This window comes from Sycon ciliatum, chromosome 12, assembly GCF_964019385.1.
Source record: "Sycon ciliatum chromosome 12, ocSycCili1.1, whole genome shotgun sequence".
NCBI lineage: Eukaryota > Metazoa > Porifera > Calcarea > Leucosolenida > Sycettidae > Sycon > Sycon ciliatum.
The window spans coordinates 161,984-186,475 of record NC_088654.1 but is presented as its reverse complement, the minus strand read 5'-3'; the positions used below and the strand labels follow the sequence as shown (position 1 = coordinate 186,475).

The 24,492-nt window shown below is 48.8% G+C and overlaps 1 protein-coding gene across 1 annotated transcript in view; it reads left to right on the top strand.

Moving 5' to 3' along the window:
- LOC135828728 (vasorin-like) overlaps positions 1-24,492 on the top strand; it is a 224,745-nt gene that overhangs the window by 106,448 nt on the left and 93,805 nt on the right. Inside the window, exon 6 of the mRNA XM_065341151.1 lies at positions 19,471-19,542. Within this exon, the coding sequence (XP_065197223.1) occupies positions 19,471-19,542 (72 nt within the window). The remainder of the gene's footprint in view (positions 1-19,470; positions 19,543-24,492) is intronic.

Sequence of the window (24,492 nt, the reverse complement as noted above, 5' to 3'; positions counted from 1 at the left end):
GCCTGAATACGGCGCGCGATAGCTCATTAGTCCGACATCGCTTCAGCCATTATTGCATTGGACAGCTTGGAGTTGTTGCTGCCACCTAGGATGGTTTGTGTAAGGTTTTCATTTAATGAAGTGGCAGCTCGATGACAGCATAACGCGTTTCAGCATCAGACAGGTAGTGGTGTAGTATCCCTGCCCGACCAATACGGAAGCAGTACGGAACTAATACGGAGCTTGCCTGATGTATATTTAGTGTATCTCCGTATGTAAGCGTACGTCGTCTGCTGCATAAAAGCGGCTGCGCATTTCTGTTTTGATGAAGATTAGATTAGATTAGATTAGATAGCAATGAAAGCTAACTCGAAGAAGATGAGATTTTGATAAAACGAGCTATTCAACCTCCAGGTGTGCACCGGAGAGAAAGTCAGTTATTTTGCCATTTCTTCTTTCACTAATAATTAAATCTCAGGTGTGTACCTGAAAGAAGTAGAATAAAAGTAATTCTTGTTGATTGCACCGCGCCTACCACTCGGCTACCCATTACATTGGTGGCAGCGGTGTAGTTTTAAATAAAACAACGTGATTCGACCCCAGACCCCCATGGCTCAACCCGCTACAGCTCCGTGCGACGAATCAAGATGATAATCATGTTTCTTGCCTTCCTGGGCTTGGCCCTGCTTATTAGCTTGCAGCACAGTCAGGGTGCTAGCATAGATCACCCTTCTCTACGCTCCGCGCACACTGGAGACTCCAATGACGATTCCAAGCGACCCGCTACCTACACGTATACTACCGGTGGTGATGGCGAAGCTGATGAGGACGACGACATGCAGGCTGCTGCCCAAGACAAGGAGGGTATTCCCCAAGACCAGCAGCGTTTGATTTTCGCCGGCACGCAGTTGGCGGACGGCCGAACCCTGCGTGACTACAATGTTCAGCAGGAGTCCACTATTCACTTGGTACTTCGTCTCCGTGGTGGGATGCAGATTTTCGTCAACACTCTTCCTGGCTAGACCATCACTCTTTGCGTCGCGCAAAGCGATGCTATCGACAATGTGAAGACCATGATTCAAGACGAGGAGGGAGGTCATTTGTCTGACGCCGAGCTAGCCGCTCTGAGTGACCGGCTCAACCAAGATGAAGATAAAACCTGGCTTGCCCTCCGCCGTAGCTCCAGCCGCCGCCGTGGTTACTGACGCTGATTCTAGGTATGGCATTTTCTTTCCTGTCTTCCTTCAGTCTCCCTGTTCTTTTCAGTCTTCCTTTATGCGAGTGTGTGAATCCAGTTTAGTTTGGTAGGCGTCTGATCATGGTGAGCCACGGTTTACCCAGCTAACGTGGGACAATGTGTGTGACAACGCCCCTTATAGATATAGTGTATTCAGTTCGGTTTTTGAACTCCGATGTTCCTGGCGGGTTGTGCCAGCGTTGTGCAGCAAGAGTGCTGTGGATTTTCAGGTCCTATTTGGAGGACAGTTCTTTAACCTTTTGACCCCGTGAGATCGTGTGAACCTGGTGTGCTTCTACTTTATGATTTGTTATCAGTTCATTTCTTCTGTCTACTCTAAACGTTATCATTTCCGATATAATTTGCCATCTTCCGGGTGACGCTGTTGTTCATAACTCTTCACTAATTTTTGAGAATCACGAGGGCGTGATTATCTGTAGGAAGGGAGGGTGTAGTATCCCTGCCCGACCAATACGGAAGCAGTACGGAACTAATACGGAGCTTGCCTGATGTATATTTAGTGTATCTCCGTATGTAAGCGTACGTCGTCTGCTGCATAAAAGCGGCTGCGCATTTCTGTTTTGATGAAGATTAGATTAGATTAGATTAGATAGCAATGAAAGCTAACTCGAAGAAGATGAGATTTTGATAAAAACGAGCTATTCAACCTCCAGGTGTGCACCGGAGAGAAAGTCAGTTATTTTGCCATTTCTTCTTTCACTAATAATTAAATCTCAGGTGTGTACCTGAAAGAAGTAGAATAAAAGTAATTCTTGTTGATTGCACCGCGCCTACCACTCGGCTACCCATTACATTGGTGGCAGCGGTGTAGTTTTAAATAAAACAACGTGATTCGACCCCAGACCCCCATGGCTCAACCCGCTACAGCTCCGTGCGACGAATCAAGATGATAATCATGTTTCTTGCCTTCCTGGGCTTGGCCCTGCTTATTAGCTTGCAGCACAGTCAGGGTGCTAGCATAGATCACCCTTCTCTACGCTCCGCGCACACTGGAGACTCCAATGACGATTCCAAGCGACCCGCTACCTACACGTATACTACCGGTGGTGATGGCGAAGCTGATGAGGACGACGACATGCAGGCTGCTGCCCAAGACAAGGAGGGTATTCCCCAAGACCAGCAGCGTTTGATTTTCGCCGGCACGCAGTTGGCGGACGGCCGAACCCTGCGTGACTACAATGTTCAGCAGGAGTCCACTATTCACCTGGTACTTCGTCTCCGTGGTGGGATGCAGATTTTCGTCAACACTCTTCCTGGCTAGACCATCACTCTTTGCGTCGCGCAAAGCGATGCTATCGACAATGTGAAGACCATGATTCAAGACGAGGAGGGAGGTCATTTGTCTGACGCCGAGCTAGCCGCTCTGAGTGACCGGCTCAACCAAGATGAAGATAAAACCTGGCTTGCCCTCCGCCGTAGCTCCAGCCGCCGCCGTGGTTACTGACGCTGATTCTAGGTATGGCATTTTCTTTCCTGTCTTCCTTCAGTCTCCCTGTTCTTTTCAGTCTTCCTTTATGCGAGTGTGTGAATCCAGTTTAGTTTGGTAGGCGTCTGATCATGGTGAGCCACGGTTTACCCAGCTAACGTGGGACAATGTGTGTGACAACGCCCCTTATAGATATAGTGTATTCAGTTCGGTTTTTGAACTCCGATGTTCCTGGCGGGTTGTGCCAGCGTTGTGCAGCAAGAGTGCTGTGGATTTTCAGGTCCTATTTGGAGGACAGTTCTTTAACCTTTTGACCCCGTGAGATCGTGTGAACCTGGTGTGCTTCTACTTTATGATTTGTTATCAGTTCATTTCTTCTGTCTACTCTAAACGTTATCATTTCCGATATAATTTGCCATCTTCCGGGTGACGCTGTTGTTCATAACTCTTCACTAATTTTTGAGAATCACGAGGGCGTGATTATCTGTAGGAAGGGAGGGTGTAGTATCCCTGCCCGACCAATACGGAAGCAGTACGGAACTAATACGGAGCTTGCCTGATGTATATTTAGTGTATCTCCGTATGTAAGCGTACGTCGTCTGCTGCATAAAAGCGGCTGCGCATTTCTGTTTTGATGAAGATTAGATTAGATTAGATTAGATAGCAATGAAAGCTAACTCGAAGAAGATGAGATTTTGATAAAAACGAGCTATTCAACCTCCAGGTGTGCACCGGAGAGAAAGTCAGTTATTTTGCCATTTCTTCTTTCACTAATAATTAAATCTCAGGTGTGTACCTGAAAGAAGTAGAATAAAAGTAATTCTTGTTGATTGCACCGCGCCTACCACTCGGCTACCCATTACAGTGGGATCCACACTGAATAATACGCCACTGATCATTTTGCTTTTGCCAAAGCACGAATCCGAGACCTCTTAGAGCGGATGCATCGGTTTCAAGCCGGAGTTCTTGACCAACTTTATAAAATTCCCTTACCCTAACCCTAACCCTAACCCTAACCGGAGGAGACAAGAGAGCTTCCTGTGTTCGTTCAAACTCTGCAGTGTGGCTAGCGTCCCACATGAACTCACAGGAGGTCTTGAGCAGGCCACGCAGAGGATTGGTCAAATCGGCTAGATGTGGAGTGAACTTGCCACCTTGGTTAACTAGACCGAGGAACGAACGGAGATCGGTTCTGTTGGGGTACTGGAAAATGGCCGAATGCTGGACGTCTTATCATCGTCGATGACCCAGCCATCAGCCGTGACGCTGTAGCCGCAGAAGTGGACACGTTGCGTATCAAACACAAACTTGGCGGGGCTGAACGTGATGCCATGCTCCCTGGCGCAGAACAGAATCTTGCGCACATGGCTTACATTAGACGGAAAGTCGTCGTCGTGGGCGCGGCAATCATCGAATACAATGATGCTACGCAGCTAAAGAAGGAGCACAATCGTGTCATGCATGAAATCCGTAACATCCAACGGACTGAAGACAACTCTCGCCTTGATAGAGTTGCCGAGGCGGTGTTTATAGCATCATCCCAGGTCAAAAGTGGCAAGCAACAGCAGGACATCATCGAGTCGCCTTACGATCACATTCTCATGCGCGATGAGAAAAAGGCATCTCGCATACGTGATCACTATCAAGAGCAGTTTAATACTTCTGATGACCCGCTGCCACCCCCAGCTCCGCACACACCCGTGGCTCCCATTACCAACATTCTGCTGGTCATGATGAAGGGCCACAATGTCCTGTACAAGGCGTGTCAGCTGCATGGTGGTTGAGTCTCCTCGTCGAAAACCAGATTCGGCTGGGGCAAGGGCCGGCGACACATGAGCATAAAGCTTGTCAAAGCATAATTGGTCACATAATTTCGATAAACAGGACAATAAGGAGATAGAACGATAACTGCTGGTTTGTGACTTGGGGCCTTTGCTCTTGTAAACCGGAACAATCTTCGCGAGTTTCCATGCTGCTGGAAAATTTCCCGTCGAGAAGGAACCATTAAAAATACGGCAGATGGGGTACGATATCGACGGGGCAAGTTTCTTCAGGACATCATTCGTAATGATGTCCAAGCCAGAACTGCGGCGAGACTTTAGTCGGGCGATGGCCTTTCTTACATCCGCAGTTGTGGTGATGACCTTAACACATGTTTCATGAATTTCGTTGTGGGCACGAAGAGCTGGAAGTGATAGCGAAGAATAATCCAGCACAGCAACGGAGGTGAACTGCTGGTTGAGGACTGTAGCCATGTCGAAACTGCCAGAAACATAATGGCCGTCTTCATCTATAAGGTGAGGAATGCCACAATCCTGATGACGATTTCACTGAGAACGAACAAACTGGTAAATATTAAGGTAACCTGACACCATGCTTGCCTGTACAAAAACCAAATAGCCACGTTGAAGAGATCGAGATAAATTTCGTACTCTGGTACGCTGAACTTTGAAAGTAGACTGGTTAGCTGGTGTTGGGAACTTCCTATATCGGATGGAGAGTTCGTACTTCAACTTAATGACAAGTACTGAATCTCGATTAACCCACAGAGGATATTGCCTGGATACAGCTCGTTGGGTGGAGGAAGAGGTTTTCCGATAAGGTGACAGGTAGCGGAAAATGCATCATTTAAGGAAGAAGAGAATCTTGCTAATGCACCGGCATTGTCGACATCTGATGTGTCCATGAGATCATACCATTTGAGAGAGGAAAGATACATATTTACTGCTAACCAGTCAGAAGGTGGCACTTGCGCAAAATTGTATGGAGTAGGTGAGGAACTACGGGCAGGATAGCATGGCACGTCCCTTGCAGGCGTTCGGGTTACAGTTCTGTACATAAGGGTGGCTACTGCATGTGATTGGGCGGTCGCACCAAGCGGGACAGCATCGTCGACAGAGAACACAGATTGGGGATGAGTAGTAGCGAGCACGTCTATGCTCGACAGGGTTCCGTTAGGAAAGGTGTGAGTGGGAAAATCTACCAGCTGGGAGAGACCGAAGCTAGAGAATGAATGCGAAAGTTCTTTTCCAGCGCGTGACGTCGTGTCACCGTTCCACCAGTCAGAGTTGTTAGCATAGTACAGTAATAATCAGTGAGGAAAATATCAACGGATTCCAACGTGCACAATCGGGCTTGACTGAACAGCTCGAAAACTACGCCTGCAGGCGAGGCTCTCGAAGGTGCCTGCGCTGCCCATCTTCTTTTTCAGCATGTCACAGTACCGACCCGTGAAGACAACTCGCTACACCTCATAATGTCAACGTTCACGTCCCCAGTAACTACACCTACACTTCCGCCCCTCGGTCGATCTGATCATGCAGTTGTACTGTCAGACTTTTCTTCTGTGCTCCCTAGACGTGAACCCCCTGTTAAGCAAACAGTATTTCGCTACAACAGGGCAGACTAGGATCGCCTCAGGGCGCACTTTTGCAACTTAGAATTGGGTGATATCATCACGGAGGACCCAGAAACTTCGTGTGAGCAGGTTACCGCTTCGATAACTGCAGCTGTTACACAGTTTGTCCCATCCAAAGTTCTGGAAACGAGGCCTTCCGATCCGGTATGGTGGACGTCTGAATGCACCCAGACCGAGAGGGAGAAGGAGAAGCGCTGGCGCGACTGGAGAAAACACCCTTACGACCCAGCACTTCAGCAGGCATTCACCAATTCCGTGACTGTAGCAATCACCACCAAGTTCTGATCACGACGTGCAAAGGAGGACAGCCTCCGTCGCAGCCTTTCAACTGGGTCCCTCAGACAAGCAGTGGTGGACGAAGTTGGAGAACGCTACTGGCAACCACACACAGCCCGAAATTCCCCTAACTGTCAACTCTGACAGCAGCGAGCGGGCAACGAGGTCAGAGAAAGCAGAGGCATTCGCTCGCTTCTTCTCGAAGAAATGTACCCGGACCCTGCTCCCTCAGATGCTCCACCTCTTCGCACCATCCACTTCCGCCCACAGGCTGTGCGCCGCCTCCTGGCAAGGCTTGACGTCTCCGAGGCTACAGGGCCTGACGGTTTTTCTGCTCGTGTCCTTAAGAGAGCATGTCTGAGAATACCAAAGTATGTATGCAAGTGGATCTCTCCGATTTCGCTCAAAATTTGCAGGTAGGTTCCCTTTGGGGTGTGGATCGATTATGCAAAGCCCTTGAAAAAGTTTCTGAAGGGAACCTTGAAATTTGCATACCCCTCAAAAATGGCCGAAATATTACATTATTTATGGGTCTAGAAACGAGTCACGCCACAGCGTATACGAACAAGCTATGAACAAAACTCCATCAAGCCAACATTGCCTCACCTTAGAAGAGTTCCTGGAGCAGTACCGCTTAGCCACGCCAGCATCCCAAAAGACGAGGTCCATCACCCCCTGACGCCACAAATGATAGTGTTGAAAATAGCCAATTTACAAGCGCTGGCAAAACAGCCAGCTACGTCCTCAATTGGCCAGAACTATACACCGGCAGATAGTAGAACACCTCTTCTAGCGCTGAGGACATGTCCCCCATCTTCCTTTTGGGGTTTTCTTGAAATAAACTTTTTTGAATTTTTCCACTCGACCATGCTGAAATACGGCCAAAGTCATACCTGCGCAGGAAAGCTCGCTACTCCGCGACGTCTCCTCAGCAATTTCTACTCCAACACTACTCCCAAGGCCGCAGAACAAAGTGTAGTGTTGACTCTGACAAGGAAAAGCAGCGGTGATCACTTGTCACTCCAAACGACAAGCTTCTCCTTGCGCCACCAATAATTTTTTGTGCGACTGTTGCTGCAAAAGTGACTGAAGGCCTGAGCGCAGTTTTTGAATTTTATTGCAAGATGCACGGTGAGATCGCGTGCTCTGTGACGTAGGATGACGCTTCGAAGGTTCCTGCATCACGTTCCGCGGCCATCGATCGCGAATGTGCCTGGAACGCTACTCGGAACAGACCATGATGGCAGAGGTAAGATGAGCTTCATTTCCTGCTTGAACTGCTGAGAACCCCCACGAACTGTCCTAGGAGTGTTACAATGGCAGCAAGCCGTTGAAATATGCCCCGTACAGCATGGAGAGTTATTCGTCTTTCACACTTACCTCGTCATAAAGAATGTGTATTTCATCATCATTTCACTGGGAAAGTCCTGGTTCGTAGGCCACAACACGGTCAGCGTGTTCTTGAGCGCCGTAACAACACAAGTGTGATCACTTCCAGACCAACGGGCGTTCAAGGCGAGTAACAAGCGCACTTGACAAAGGTGACTCTGAAATCCCGTGAGCCGTGGGCCACGCGACTTGGGATTCTTGCGTCACAAGGCACGTGATTTCACGGTGCATCTTGCAATAAAATTCAAAAACTGCGCTCAGGCCTTCAGTCACTTTTGCAGCAACAGTTGCACAAAAAATTATTGGTGGCGCAAGGAGAAGCTTGTCGTTTGGAGTGACAAATGATCACCGCTGCTTTTCCTTGTCAGAGTCAACACTACACTTTGTTCTGCGGCCTTGGGAGTAGTGTTGGAGTAGAAATTGCTGAGGAGACGTCGCGGAGTGGCGAGCTTTCCTGCGCAGGTATGACTTTGGCCGTATTTCAGCATGGTCGAGTGGAAAAATTCAAAAAAGTTTATTTCAAGAAAACCCCAAAAGGAAGATGGGGGACATGTCATCAGCGCTAGAAGAGGTGTTCTACTATCTGCCGGTGTATAGTTCTGGCCAATTGAGGATGTAGCTGGCTGTTTTGCCAGCGCTTGTAAATTGGCTATTTTCAAGACGATCATTTGTGGCGTCAGGGGGTGATGGACCTCGTCTTCTGGGATGCTGGCGTGGCTAAGCGGTACTGCTCCAGGAACTCTTCTAAGGTGAGGCAATGTTGGCTTGATGGAGTTTTGTTCATAGCTTGTTCGTATACGCTGTGGCGTGACTCGTTTCTAGACCCATAAATAATGTAATATTTCGGCCATTTTTGAGGGGTATGCAAATTTCAAGGTTCCCTTCAGAAACTTTTTCAAGGGCTTTGCATAATCGATCCACACCCCAAAGGGAACCTACCTGCAAATTTTGAGCGAAATCGGAGAGATCCACTTGCACACATACTTTGGTATTCTCAGCCATGCTCTCTTAAGGAATGTGCTCGCGAGCTCGCAGAGCCACTGTCCAAGTTATTTGCTTTATGCTTCCGGTCTGGAGTCCAACCTAGGATGTGGAACACGGCCAACGTGGTTCTGATCCACAAGCGATCTTCCCGCTCAACCCTTAAGAACTGCAGGCCCGTATCCTTACTGTGCATAATCTCGAAAATCAAGGAAACTCTAGTAAACAGACACATCGTAAACTATTTTGAGGACCACTATCTGCTCACGTCGCACCAGTTTGGATTTCGCAGAGGCCTCGGAACATCAGACGCTTTGCAAGCTCTCCAAACTGCCTGGGCAAGCGCTGAGGGCTGTGGAGGGCGGTTCGTATCCTTGCTGTGGACATCTCAGGAGCGTTTGACCTTGTCTCACATGTCGGCCTCCTCCACAAGGTGCATAGCCTAGGCATCGATGGTCCGCTTCAGAGATGGCTGGCCTCGTACCTGGACACCCGTTCCTTACAGTGCCTCGATGGAGGGCGTACGTCAGCCACGTATACGACCTCCGCTGGAGTCCCCCAGGGAAGCATTCTTGGTCCAACGCTTTTCCTGGCATACGTCAACGACGCACCAGATATTCTCGCTGACGGCGCCACCTTGGAGGCCTTTTTTTTTTTTTTTTTTTTTTGGAACACAGCCCTACATAGAGACATGTGGAGACAAACACAAGACAAGACACAGGGGATGTAGGGACGACGTGCCGATGTACAGGGAGCAACTCAACCGACCAGGGGTCTCGGCGTTAGCGTTGCAACCTGGCATCGAAAAAAAGGGGGGGGGTTGCATGGTCAGGTAGCAAAAATAATAATTTGGTGCGAGAAAGGGGCGCTAGTATTGCACCAAATAATATAAATCAATACGTGTAATGACTAAACCAGAAGGGAAAATGAAGAAAGAGAACGATAATCATAACAAGCAAGTAGTAGTAGAGAGGTAAATACTAAATGGGTCTCAAATCTCAATATCATCGTCACAGGTACTGTGTGGACCACAGCCATCTCTTTCGGATTAGATCCTTACATACGTTGACCTTGAAGGTTTGGAGGTGTCTTGAATGAGGCTCGTGAAGCAGGAGGTCCGCAGGCAGGTTGTTCCAGGGTGTGATGGCGAAGAAGGGGAAGGATCGCAGGAGGTAGTCAGGGGCTGTGCGAGGGGGTGTCCACTTCAGCTGAAAGGCCTATGCTGATGACACAGCCTTATACAGCTTAGTCACCTCCCGGCAGACCCTGGAAGTCGCAGCGCAGTCACTGCAGGTGTCAGTTGACTGACTGCACGAGTGGGGCCGTACGTGGAAAATGACTTTTGAACCAACTAAATCCCAGACCATGACAGCCACCCTCAGACGCGCCGGCTTAGATCTCCCCCCCCCCCCCCCCCCCCCGCCCCACTCCTGTTTGGTGGCACACTAGTGCCCAAGACAACCAGCATCACCCTCCTTGGTGTGAAAGCGGACACCAAGTTGACCTTTGGCGATCACCTACGCTCCGTAGCCTCCGTGCAGGTCAACGGCTTGGGGTCCTTAACAGGGCCGCCCACATCCTCACCCCGCCGGCCGGACAGCAGTGTATAAGGCGTTCGTATGGCCAGTCATGGAGTATGCGCCTCTTATATGGATGGGAGCTGCGCAGACTCACCTCCAGCGTTTGAACAATGTTTAGCGCCGCGCACGGGGAAAGGAAGGGTAGAAATAAATAAGCAAATCTACCTCAGGGCTACATCAAAGAAGAAACGGAATGGGAACATACTACAGTAAAACCTGTGACTACCGACCACCCCTTGGTTCCAGCAAAAGCGGTCTTTAGTACCAGGTGGTCTTTAGTTAGAGGTTTGCACTGCATGACCATAGATGGATCCCATTAGATGATATGTATGTCAAAATGCAGCCAATACAATTCCCCAGAACTTGCGCACTACCATTCTTATTTTAGGTCATACAACACTTGGAGAGAAAGACGGAGAGATGGAGAGAGTCAGAGAGAGAGAGAGAGAGAGGGGGGGAGAGAGAGAGAAGGGTTTTTAAAATTTTTGCAAACATCAAATTCAGCTGCTACTTCTGAAGCCAGGAGTCAAACGCTCCCTGTGTAAGTTTCGTTTTCCTCTGGGCTTCAAATTTGTTCATGCAATCAATCGTACCGACTGTCCTTGTTGTGCAGACTTCTCGATTGCTTGAACGCGATCCGTCAGCATCAGGACCTTGTGGTGCTGCATGGTTTATGGATTTCTTAATGCCATCGTCGATTCGTCTGTTCTACTGGGGTGACAGAGCTGCTCAGTTTTCGTTTCTCCTCCGAGTAGTAACATCGATCAGAGAGCGCGTCCGATGCGCTCTCCAAGACGTTTCCTATCATGTTTATTCTTCACAGGGCTTGAAACTTTGACAGGTGCAGTGCAGTCAACGCCGACTGCACAGTCAAAATGACTTGCGTTCATTTGTTCAGCTGTAGTATCGAAAGATGCCTTTCAGGACCTTGGGAAAATCAGCAAAATTTCAAGAAAGAGCTTCGAGCAACATTTGATTTCCTACATCGCGGTCGCTAGTTACGAGTCGAAAGTCGTCTTTGGGACAAGAAAAGGCGGTCGCTGGTCGCGTTCAGCAGGTAGTCGCTAGTCACAGTGCATTTTGAATGTGAGACCGTCCGTGCCTGGTGAAGTGGTCGGTAGTACCGGGCTGGTCGCTAGTCACGGTGGTCGGTAGTACCAGGCTGGTCGCTAGTCACGGTGGTCTTTTTTTAGTTACAGGTTTTACTGTATATACAAAATAGCTTCATACATTTATTGCAAAACACGTTTACTATTCTTCAGTCCGCTATACCACAGAAACACACTAGCTGAAAAGCATTTAAACAGAGCCATGATGCGCTTTTAGCAGGGCACAGAACTGAAGGTGGCTTTGGATCGGAACGGAAATCAGGCGGGAGCTGGTTCCACAGGACTGCGCCGATGAACTGCATGGTCGCTCGACCCGCAGGACCGGGCCAAAATGGTACTGGGACGAGGTGATGTGCTGCTCCCCGAGTGCGGTCACCAGTAACTCTCACGAAGAAGCTGGTGAAGAGGGAGCTAGCTCGGGAGACCAGACAACGACGGACAAAGATGAGGAGCTTAATGTTAAACATGTCCTCCAGTGTGGTGAGGCGGAGCTGTTCAAAGATCGGGCTCGTACGCGACCACGGTTGCAGACTGAAGAAGCCGCGGATAGCGCACTTCGTTAGATGTGTGAGGGGCTCCATGTTGCCAATTTGAAGTGACGGAAAAAAGGCGTTGGAAGTGTACGACAACCTACCCTGGATCATCGACCTGTAAAACAGGATCTTTGACGCCAGGGTGAGGCTTCAGCGGCTCTGCCACAGCGCACCTACTGACTTCCGCACCTGCTGGATTGTGTGATTGATGTGAGGCACCCAGGAGAGCTGCCCATCTACCATTACGCCCAGGTACAGCGCTTGTTCCACGACTGCAAGGGCTGCATTCTCACAGGGAATTCGAATGTTATCTGTGTCAGGGGCTGGGCCTCTTGGGGTAATCAACAGCGGCCATGACCACCAGCTCCAACACCAGCTGCCTGCATTTGCCCCGCTGGCGTTGATGCGCTCGTTCCCACATTGCAGCATCAGCGATTGGAACTCTCTCCCTGCCGCTCTCCTGTCCCAGCCTCCCCACAGCAAGAGAATGCAATCCTTCCAAACGAACGTTTATCGCCATCTTCGCGGCACAAACCTGCTCTGGGCAGTCGATTCCTTATGGATAGTATGATGCTATGATAGTTTTCCCCCACACTCGCTCGTGTTAAACCTTGGGTTTTTCGCATCCTTCTGACCTGCACAGCTCTATCTTCTTTTTTTCCTTTGTTTTTGGCGCGTGTTTTTGGCCGAGACGCCAAGATCTCAGGTCGGCAGAGTCATGAATGCCCCACCATCACTGCTGCGTCTCAGCACAGCGCCTGCTCATACTTGTCAGTTTGTCCAAATTGTCTTTCCTTACTCTTTTCAAGCTGGTTATCTCAACATAATTAAAAAATGAGAGGTTTACAAACCGTATAGTATCCGTCGTAATGTCACAAAATCAGGTAAATTCAGGTAGGGATTGCGAAGGAGGGCGATACTGACAGCCAATTAATATAGGATTAGCCGCTAATGGGTGATCCAGATCTGCAGGAACTCAAAGCTCAACCCATATGGTCTCGCATTGGGGAGAGTAAAGGTCTGAGCGGTTAACTGCATGCAAAAATGTCCAATCTCGTACAAGGATGGCAACACCTCCATAACCTCCGAACTGGGCCCTTTGGTTCACTGGTATTGGCCTATCTCGACGGAAGCACGTATAACCGGGTACACTGAGCATATGTATCGGGCAGAGCCAGGTTTCTGTCAGACATAGTATAATCGGTGTGTTGGATCGACATAAAGCATGGAGTTCGGGGATTTTGTTCGACACGGAGCGACAATCAATTGTAACAATAGTGATAATATGTTGAGTCTGAGGAAAATATGGGAATGCCTGGGCGCTCAGCAGTGCGTGAGCCATCATTCTGACGATGTGGAGGTTTTACCTGGTTTGTTCGTATTTGAATCTGCAAACCGCCACTTTCTTACGGTGTGCTGGATAGTTGCAGGCCAGAATCCATCACCCAGTACCTTTGCCGTGGCTGAGGCTGGGAATGTCACTCTGGCGTAAGCTGTTCCAAAGGTGCGCTATTCCAAGATGGTGCAGTTGAGCACGACCACTTCACACTCTTTACATCAATCCTTGATGGAGACGGCACTGCAGCCCATGTGGACGTTTCCTACATAGAAAATCGCTTTGTCCACCTTGTCGACATCTGTCAGGACTACAGGGTTTGGCTCGACCGTGACCATGGGCTTGATGTACCAAGACGTGACCCGACGTCGTGCAACAACTACCCAGGAGCTTTGTCCATCTGATTTGTTGCGGCTACTGCTGTCCTTAGTGATGTGACCATAGCCAGCAGGTCTAGGTGCTGTAATGTATCTGGGCTGGGAAGCGTGATCATAGCCAGCAGGTCTAGGTGCTGTAGTGTATCCGGGCTGGTAAGCAGCACGTGGTGGCCAGTGCATACCCGTAGTATGGTCATTTGAACTTGAGCGTGTATGCTGCCATGTGGAGGTGTGCTGTGTTTGCGGTGCAGTTGTGATGGATGCGTCAGTTTCATAAAGGGAGGCCTCTGCTATGGTAACGTCGTTAGTACTTGTGCGACGGTTGTGTGTGTCATTGGCAGTTTGAGAAAATGCGCCTGTTGTGAAGCTCCTCAGCTCTAGCACTTCTAAATTTAGGCTGGAACCCTCATGCCGAAGGGAAGAAACAATGGCACTATCATGCTTCGCTTGCTCAAGTTGCTCTCTTAGCTCTATTACTACACATACAAGCTCATTTACAGACTTCAGACTACTACTAGTACTGACCTCGTTGGCCTTGATCAGGGTTACACCCACACCAGATTGTTTTTTTGTTTTTTTACAATGATCACAGCTCACATGCAAGGACAACAAATTGCATAGTGAGAGCATAGAGCTTTTTGCCCTCAGCCGACCTGTGGTCTCGACGTCATGGGGACATAAAACGCACCAAAAAAATAAGAAAAATGAAAGAAGTGACAGGTACATGATACGAAGTGTTAGGAGGAGAGACAGTACATTAGAAGGAGGGAAGGATAAGACAGACAGTGCTAGGAGGAGAAGGAGAGAAAAGAAGAACAGACGTTATTGGGAATAGTATGTGGAGCGGAATTTGGAAGTCAGGGGCGAGGCAGATATGATGCTGATAATCAGAGATGGTCATGTGCCCACGACCAATCGTTGGTCTTCAAATAGCGGTTTACTGGAACTTTGAAGTGTTGCAAGTTCTTGGTGCAGAATGGACCAGAGAAGACTCAGGCAAGCAGCTGGTTCCAGACGGGGACGACTGGGTGAGAGTAGGCTCGACAAAGGTTATTTTGGGGAACGGACTGGAAGTTCATTGGTGAGATGGTGTACGTGAGCATTGCATCTCTGGAATGTACTATGGGTGGAGTGGACTGTTCGGTGTTGGGGCTGCTGGGGTGGCAGCATCCTCTGTAGAGTGGAGATGTGCATCCGGACAATGCATCTTGTACAGGAGGCAAAGTGCTGCAGCCATCCACCGAAGAGCAAGACTCGACAGCCAACACATTGGGGCGATGGCACGGATGGCCAGGGCTTGCACACGGTCGGGTCTTGCAAGATGGCATGGGGCCGCTCCCATCCAGGCAATAGGGCAGTACTCCATCACTGGGCGCACAAAAGCATTGTAGGCTTGGATGCGACCGGGCCCGTCTAGGAAGTGGACAGCCTTACGCAAAGCGCCAAGTCGCTGCGTTGCCCGGAGGGCTACGGTACGAAGGTGGCGCCGGAAGGTAAGCTGACCATCGAAACTGATGCCCAAGATTTTGAGCTCCTCTTGTTCCGTCACATTTGATCCATTGAAGTAAATCAGTGGTATGTCCCATTGGGTGCTGTGGAAGCTGACAGTCAGTGCCTGGGATTTGGCTGGTTCAAATATTATTTTCCATTCTTGACCCCAGCGGGAGATGTTGTGAGGGCATGGGTGGTATCTTCTTGGGTGGTGGGGGTGACGTTGGCATACAGCTTAGTGTCGTCTGAGAACGAGGCTAGGTCAGCACCGGCTGGTACGTGGTCCTGGCAGTCGTTCACATACATGAGGAAGAGAGTCGGATCCAGAATACTGCCCTGGAGGACGCCAGCCTGAATTGGGAGCCTTGAGGATGTCTGGCCACAAATGACCACTTGAAGGTAGCGTTCACTGAGGTAGCTGCTGAGCCACTGGTGCAGTTGCCCACGCAGGCCGTATACGTCGGACTTGTGTAGCACACCGGGGTGTGATACGCGATCAAACGCACCGGCGATGTCAATGGCGAGGATGCGTGCTGCGCCTTTCTCCCGGCTGTATGCAGCCACTGGTGGTGGAGGCTGGTAAGGAGGTCGGCTGCACTATGACCATGGCGAAATCCAAACTGTCTGGTGGAGAAGACGTTGTTCGACTAGAGAACATTTGTGATTGTTCTGTTGATGATTGTGTCCATCACCTTGGACAGGATACACAGGAGCGAAACTGGACGGTAATTGGAGGGTAGAGACTTTGATTTCCGTTTGAATATAGGGACTATGTTGGCAATATTCCATGTCTTGGGCTGCATCCCAGTTTGGAGGCATTGGGCAAACAGTTTTGAAAGCGGTTGCGCCAGTTAAGCGGAGCAGGTTTTCAACACTCGTGCCGGTATCCTATCCGGCCCGGTTGCCTTTGATGGGTTGAGCTGGCGAAGGGTGCGTTCAACAGCAACGGACGTTCGAAAGAGCCTGGTCAGTTCGAGGTCTGACATATGGGAATGGGGCTGACAGGTCATTTTGGCCGAGACAGCATTTGCTTGCAAAATAGCGGGCCATGCATTCTGCTTTTGTCTGCGCTGGCTGTGTACTCACGTCCATCGGGATCACGTACTGTCGGAACAGATTGACCACGCCCATTGCCAGAGGCACGCTTGACGGTGCGCCACCAGTCACTGGGTGGCAGCTGCTTTGAGGTCATTTTCTGTCTTAGTTTCACCATGAAAGCACTCTTGGCAGTTTTGAGACGAGCAATCGTTGAGAGCCGTGCATCTTGGTAGGCTGACTGCCGATCGTCGTCAGACTGGTCATCTCTCAGGCACCTCCATGCACGTCCTTTCCTCACTGTGGCAGCAGTGCACTCGGGCGTCCACCATGGAGGATCTGATGCTCGGGTTTTCAGCATTTTACAGGGGATGAATCTCTTCATATCCTCCAGGATCCTCTCTGAGATGCCAGTGCATGACAGGTCTGGATCAGTCCGAGAAATATCTGCCCAATTGGTGGTTCTGAAGAAGTGACGGAGCCTGGCCCAATCAGCATGCTGATACCTCCATACTGTTATTCATATGGGAGGCTCGCATTACGCATGGATCTGGAAGTCAGCAAGTATACAGGCATGGTCAGATTGGCCAAGAGGTGGCAAGACAGTAGCCAATGATTCTAAGGGTAGGTCGGACATGATCAGGTTCAGTGTGTTGCGGCCACGCGTTGGTAGGTCGACTAGCTGCTCAAGACCCTGCATGTAGCACATGTCCTCTGCATACTCGCCGGCTCTAGTTGTTCTGCTACTATGGAGCCTCTCTTGGTTATGTACATTGAAGTCCCCAGGAACTATCAGAGCGGAGTTGTGGCAGGCTGTGGAGGTGAGGCCCCTGAGGATACTGGTGTCTGTGTCTGAGCGCGTTCCAGGACGGTATGCAGCACATATAGCCACAGGCCGGCCAGTTGACAGTTTGACGTTTAGCCATACTAGCTCCTGACCCAAGACATCAATGGTATCCAGTTCGTTCATGGCCAGCATGACCTTCACCCAAACTGCCACCCCACCACCATTGCGGTTTCGGTCGCATCTCAGAGACTGGTAGTAGCCAGGGAGTGTCAACTCTGCTTGAGTCACAGGCTCTTACAGCGTAGACTCTGTTACTATGGCAATATCCGGGGATTCAGCATGGACCACATGGCGGAATTCATCTAACTAACTCATTAAAAGTAGAAAGGAAAAGGACATATGGAAACGAGTTAAGAGTAACTCTTCACCACTGTAACTAGACACTATATACAGTCAGAAAGTGCAACAACAGCTTCCCCCTTCCTAACTTATCTTTGATATTTTTGACACACCCAAGTTGGGTGGTGTGCTGCTTTGCTGCCTCGAATTGTGGTTAGACCGCTTTGTCAAATCGCCTACTGGTCTCGTCATCGTTCAGTGACAATCAACATTCTTTGTTCCGTTGGGACAGTAGCTTGTGCTCGTGTTCGTTGCGCTTGCCTTCCCCTCTTTGGTCTTTCCATAACCTTGAACCTTCCAAGTTGGAAGGCTGTTGGTTAGCGCTACGGGAATGTGTTGAAGCTAGGTGTCAGGACGTCGAATGTCTCAGTACTCTGTCAGTTTTGTGCCTAGTTGTTGCACTTTCTGACTGTATCTAGTATCTAGTTACAGTAGTGGAGAGTTACTCTTAACTCGTTTCCATATGTCCTTTTTTCTTTCTACATTTATTATTGGCTCAACATCCGAGTTTCAAATTACTCATTAAAGGCATTTGTTACGAACAGTTTCAGGGTTTTGTTGGTCATTGCCGGCTGAGGGGTGCAAACGCATTGCCAACTGAGACAGAGAACTTGGCTGCTTGGTCTGCTGGAAGCATTCCACAGACATCAATTGCAAACAGTCGTCGGGATCAAGTACCCTCAAGTCATCAAAAATAGCGAGCTGTATAAACGCACCGACTCCCAGCCCCTACAGGTAATTTCTAAAAGATTAGCAATCCTGGCGATCGCCCGGGGAGTTTGCCGTTTTACCGTATGCGCGCTCGAGAGCTGGCTGGAAAACTCACTGTGAGCTCGAAGAAATAATTGCGCGAAAGCTTGAAAAATGACAACTGGCAACGCAAGCAGTGCAGATAAAAAGGACAGTGAGGATGGGAGCTCTGCCGATGCAGGTACCTTGAATCGGACTCCAGGGATGCGCCCACCAGCGAGATTCACCACCAGTCGCTTCATGACATTGCTTGTGAGTCCCCGTGTTGAGCAAATGTATAGGAATATTGATGTGATAAACACATTGTATAGCTTGACACATCTTTTCTCTCTCAACTGCGAGCCTCTCACCCACAGTGGACGTTATGCCATTCTAAAAGGAACAACAGGTAAAAGATAAAGCAGTTTATCTGAAAAACTCAAGGACTATCCATAAACACAGCTAATGACAGGGAATTGTGTGTTGCTCGTTAAGGCTTTGTTCTGTACACCAGCAATGTTTGTATGAGATGTATTCATTTCTGAATTGGATATGGCATAGGGGTGAAACGAGTATATCGAATACTCGAGCTCTCGCTCAAAAATTTGAAACGAGCAAATGCTCGTTTCGCGAAATACTCAAAGTATCCTATGTACAGTGTATTGTATGCATGTACATCAAGCATTTCTGTTACTCTGACTGGTACTGATGGTCCATGTAAGCGCGAAGTTATTTCTTGTCCCTACTTTTCAGCAGAAGACAGTAGTTCGACTATTTGCTGCACTAGGCTGTATACAAGACTACATGTGTATCAGGTGTAGTACGTTCTTTGTTACGAAAGTGTATGCACTACATTGTTTCATGTTGTCAGTTAAATACTCGTACTCGCTCGAATACTCGCTCTTTTTTTTTAAATAGTACTCGAGTCCCCTATTTTGGCACTCGTTTCACCCCTAGTATGGGACAAACCACTGATGAACGTTTCCAATATGCATCCTATCGTGACAGAGGGGACGGAATTCGAGTGACTTAATCCCATACCTGTATAACAGCATTACTCTCTGTGTGCTTACGAATAGAATATCAGAGAAAGACAAGCGGGCATAAGGGGATGGTCTAATACAATGATGGAGAAACAAAGGTTCCCAGGTTTAGGTCCTACTTTTACTCAGTGAGAACCGAGAAGAAAGCATTGGATCCATATATCTTGTCAGGTAGCATTAAGTTAATGATCTGTACAATAGCAGGATTTGATGCTCAGAGTTACAAAGGATCGGACGGCTCACAGCGGCGTCAGTTTCTGGGAGATCTTCGCACTGTTGTTCCCGTATATCAGCATTACTGCCTTTGTCCTTCATTGTTTATAGATATTTGGACAACAATCAGATCTCAACAATAGGTAGTGGTGTTTTTACTGGTCTACCAAACCTCCGCACCCTGTAAGTATTATCAACAATGAGTGTCACTAACAGTATTGGAACATGGTTAGGAAATAATATCACTGAAAGGCAAGCTAGTATAAGGGGGATCGTCCAAGATCATGCTTGCTGTTGTTGTTGTTGTTTAAATTGATTTTAAATAGCAGTGATCAAACGAGCCGAGGTACACGACAAAAAGGAAGCAAATGAAGGTGCCAAGAGGTACGAGGGGTTGTAAAAGCAGAAAATATTAGAAAATGGGCCTGAGCCATTGAAAACAGCCCTTAAGGTCGGTTCGAAAGTTGTTGAAATACATCTACTGAAGGACCTCAGCCACGGGTCTATATACCAATACGTATTCACACTACCGTTTTTTTCTTCTCTTCCTTCGTTGGTTGCAGAGAGATGGAATTTCATTCTTAGGGTACCCCGTTAGAAGACCTTGAGTCTGTGGGGACTTCCATATTAATTTAAAATATAAATAAGTGCAATAAAGAGTATAATGAATGCAGACATGGCCAGACAACAACGAGTTCATGGAATTTTAAAGGATTTTAATGTTATTCAAAATCGATTTTCGTGTTCGTTCATCAGTGAATAGTATCGGAACTGAGGGTGCTGTGCGCAAAAAAGAACATTTTATAACAGCATAATTAAAAGTAGAAAGGAAAAGGACATATGGAAACGAGTTAAGAGTAACTCTCCACCACTGCAACTAGATACTATATACAGTCAGAAAGTGCATCAACTAGGCACAGATCTGACAGAGTACTGAGACATTCGACGTCCTGACACCTAGCTTCAACACATCTCCGTAGCGCTAACCGACAGCCTTCCAACTTGGAAGGTTCAAGGTTATGGAAATACCAAAGAGAGGGAAGGCATGCGCAACGAAAACGAGCACAAGCTACAGTCCCAACGGAACAAAGATGTCGATTGTTACTGGGCGATGACGAAACCAGTAGGCGATTTGACAAATCGGTCTCGCAAAACTTCCCCCTTCTTTACTTATCTTTGATATTTATGACCCACCCAAGTTGGGTGGTGCGCTGCTTTGCTGCTTCGAATTGTAGTTAGACCGCTTTGTCAAATCGCCTACTGGTTTCTTTATCGTCCAGTAACAATCGACATTCCTTGTTCCGTTGGGACTGTAGCTTGTGCTCGTTTTCGTTGCGCTTGCCTTCCCCCTCTTTGGTATTTCCATAACCTTGAACCTTCCAAGTTGGAAGGCTGTCGGTTAGCGCTACGGAGATGTGTTGAAGCTAGGTGTCAGGACGTCGAATGTCTCAGTACTCTGTCAGGTCTGTGCCTAGTTGATGCACTTTCTGACTGTATATACAGTAAAACCTGTAAATAAAGACCACCGTGACTAGCGACCAGCCTGGTACTACAGACCACCGTGACTAGCAACCAGCCTGGTACTACCGACCACCGTGACTAGCGACCAGCCTGGTACTACAGACCACCGTGACTAGCGACCAGCCTGGTACTACAGACCACCGTGACTAGCGACCAGCCTGGTACTACAGACCACCGTGACTAGCGACCAGCCTGGTACTACAGACCACCGTGACTAGCGACCAGCCTGGTACTACAGACCACCGTGACTAGCGACCAGCCTGGTACTACAGACCACCGTGACTAGCGACCAGCCTGGTACTACAGACCACCGTGACTAGCGACCAGCCTGGTACTACAGACCACCGTGACTAGCGACCAGCCTGGTACTACAGACCACCGTGACTAGCGACCAGCCTGGTACTACAGACCACCGTGACTAGCGACCAGCCTGGTACTACAGACCACCGTGACTAGCGACCAGCCTGGTACTACAGACCACCGTGACTAGCGACCAGCCTGGTACTACAGACCACCGTGACTAGCGACCAGCCTGGTACTACAGACCACCGTGACTAGCGACCAGCCTGGTACTACAGACCACCGTGACTAGCGACCAGCCTGGTACTACAGACCACCGTGACTAGCGACCAGCCTGGTACTACAGACCACCGTGACTAGCGACCAGCCTGGTACTACAGACCACCGTGACTAGCGACCAGCCTGGCACTACAGACCACCGTGACTAGCGACCAGCCTGGTACTACAGACCACCGTGACTAGCGACCAGCCTGGTACTACAGACCACCGTGACTAGCGACCAGCCTGGCACTACCGACCACTTCGCCAGGCACGGACGGTCTCACATTAAAAATTCACTGTGACTAGCGACTACCTGCTGAACGCGACCAGCGACCGCCTTTTCTTGTCCCAAAGATGATTTTAGACCCGTAACTAGCGACCCCGATATAGGAACTCAAATGTTGCTCGAAGCTCCTTCTTGAAATTTTGATGATTTTCCGTGGTCCTGAATTGCTGAAAGGAATCTTTCGATACCACAGCTGAAGAAATGAACGCATGTCATGTTGACTGTGGAGTCGGTGTGGACTGCACTACACCTGTCAGAATGTCAAGCGATGTCAAGAATAAACATGATAGGAAACGCGCATCGAAAGCGCTCTCTGATCGATGTTATACTACTCGGAGGAGAAAAGAAGACTGAGCGGCTCTGTCACCCCAGTCATACAGATGAATCGACGATAGCATCAAGGAATCCAGAAACAAAGCAGCACCACAAGGTCCTGATGCTGAAGGATCGCGTTCAAGCAATCGAGAAGTCGCAACAAGGACAGTCGGTACGATTGATCGTATGAACAAATTTGAAGCCCAGCGCAAAACGAAACTTCCACAGGGAACGTTTGACTACTGGCTTCAGAAGTAGAAGCTGAATTTGATGTCCGCAAAAAAAAATTAATCTTCTCTCTCTCTCTGTCTCTCTTCGTCTTTCTCTCCAAGTGTTGTTTGACCTGAAATAAGAATGGCATTGCGCAAGTCTTGGGGAATTGTATTAGCTGCATTTTGATATACATATCATATAACGGGATCCATATATGGTCGCGCGGTGTAAACCTCTAACTAAAGACCACCTGCTACTAAAGACCGCTTTTGCTGGCACCAAGGGGTGGTCGGTAGTCACAGGTTTTACTGTAGTATCCAGTTACAGTGGTGGAGAGTTACTCTTAACTCGTTTCCATATGTCCTTTTCCTTTCTACTTTTATTATTGGCTCAATACCCGAGTTTCAAATTGCACACCTGATGAGCCGTCACGAACCATACGGCGAAACGTACGTCGTGTGACACAACTTGTTTTGTAGTTAACTAATCCATCACAATGTCATGCATGAGGAGTACTGTAGGAGTTTGGCGTTCGGCTTGTACAATTCGTTCTCGCAAAGCTTCCCCTTTCTTTACTTATCTTTGATATTTATGACCCACCCAAGTTGGGTGGTGTGCTGCTTTGCTGCTTCGAATTGTAGTTAGACCGCTTCGTCAAATCGGCTACTGGTTTCGTCATCGTCCATTAACAATCTACATTCTTTGTTCCGTTGGGACTGTAGCTTGTGCTCGTTTTCGTTGCGCTTGCCTTCCCCCTCTTTGGTATTTCCATAACCTTGAACCTTCCAAGTTGGAAGGCTGTCGGTTAGCGCTACGGAGATGTGTTGAAGCTAGGTGTCAGAACGTCGAATGTCTCAGTACTCTGTCAGTTTTGTGCCTAGTTGATGCACTTTCTGACTGTATAATAGTTACAGTGGTGGAGAGTTACTCTTAACTCGTTTCCATAATTATGTCCTTTTCCTTTCTACTTTTATTATTGGCTCAATACCCGAGTTTCATAATTAAAAGTGTGAACAAAAAAGGGAAGTGCTGCAGCATTACATAATAGGTGCCAAACATAGTGCTACAATATATAACTGAGTGCAGGCACAAAGCCTGATGTGACACAGTGCAACATAACACGAAATTTACATCTGATAACCAGCTAGGAGAACAACTTCAGCGCGACTTCATGCTTCTTTTGCTTACAAAGAACAGGATTATGCACACGAATACATACAGCTTCCAGAACCTTCAACTGGTTAACATAACTTGCACGGCACAAAACAGAAAAGTGAGAATCATCGTACACACTAAGACAATCTGGACGTGATAACAAGTGACAAAATACAGCTGACTTTTTGCTCACGTCGCTCACTTCCGTCTCATCTCGCTCCTTCCCTTCAACCTCCTGCGCCTCATCCTCGTCCTCCATCTCATCTTCATCATCATCGTCCTCATCACCACCATCATCATCTTCAGTCACTTCCTCATCATCCGTCTGATGCTCAGTCTCACTGCACACCTTATCAGCCTCCAACATGGCTCCATCATCTCCACCAGCATCACAAGTCGTTTGACCGCTGCTCCGCCTCACCGTTGCTGGGTTCTCTGCTACTACACAGCCATTTCCACTGTCCATTTTGCGTGGGCCAAGTCCATTCCGTGCATAAATTTCATGTGCATAGTTAGCTGTGCTTCTTCTGGGTCTATGGGTAAGGATATTAGTTTCATTATGGTTTGTCAATGATCTCCCTCTCTGTCCAGACACAGTCGGCACTGTTGATCCCAGCACCGGGGGACCACCGTCTCGGTAGTCACCACAGGTAAAGGGGGTGGCTCAGGCGGAGGCAAGGGCAACTGCCGAGATGAGGGTTCAGTGACGATGATGTGGTGCTAGAGTAGGCTCCGCTGCTGTTCGCCGTGGGTCAAGAATTGGTGGCCAGGTCACTGATGGCAAACCCACCCCAGCTCCAGACACCCACGGCACCGCAGGTGGTGGGGCCGGTGGTGGCACGGGAACAGGCGGCGATGTCGGCACAGCGTGTTTGTCTACTGAGCTAACTGGGTTCTTGCATGGCCGACCACGCTTTGGCCGCTTTGCTCTGGCTGCTGGTGGTAATAAGTCCAACGGCACATGTTGTCTGATACGTGCGGTCAGGTGTCGAAGAGTCCTACCAACGTACCGGGATGCACAATTCCGGCACTTAAAGATGTTGCACTGTATCACCTCATGCTTTGTGCCTGCACTCAGTTAA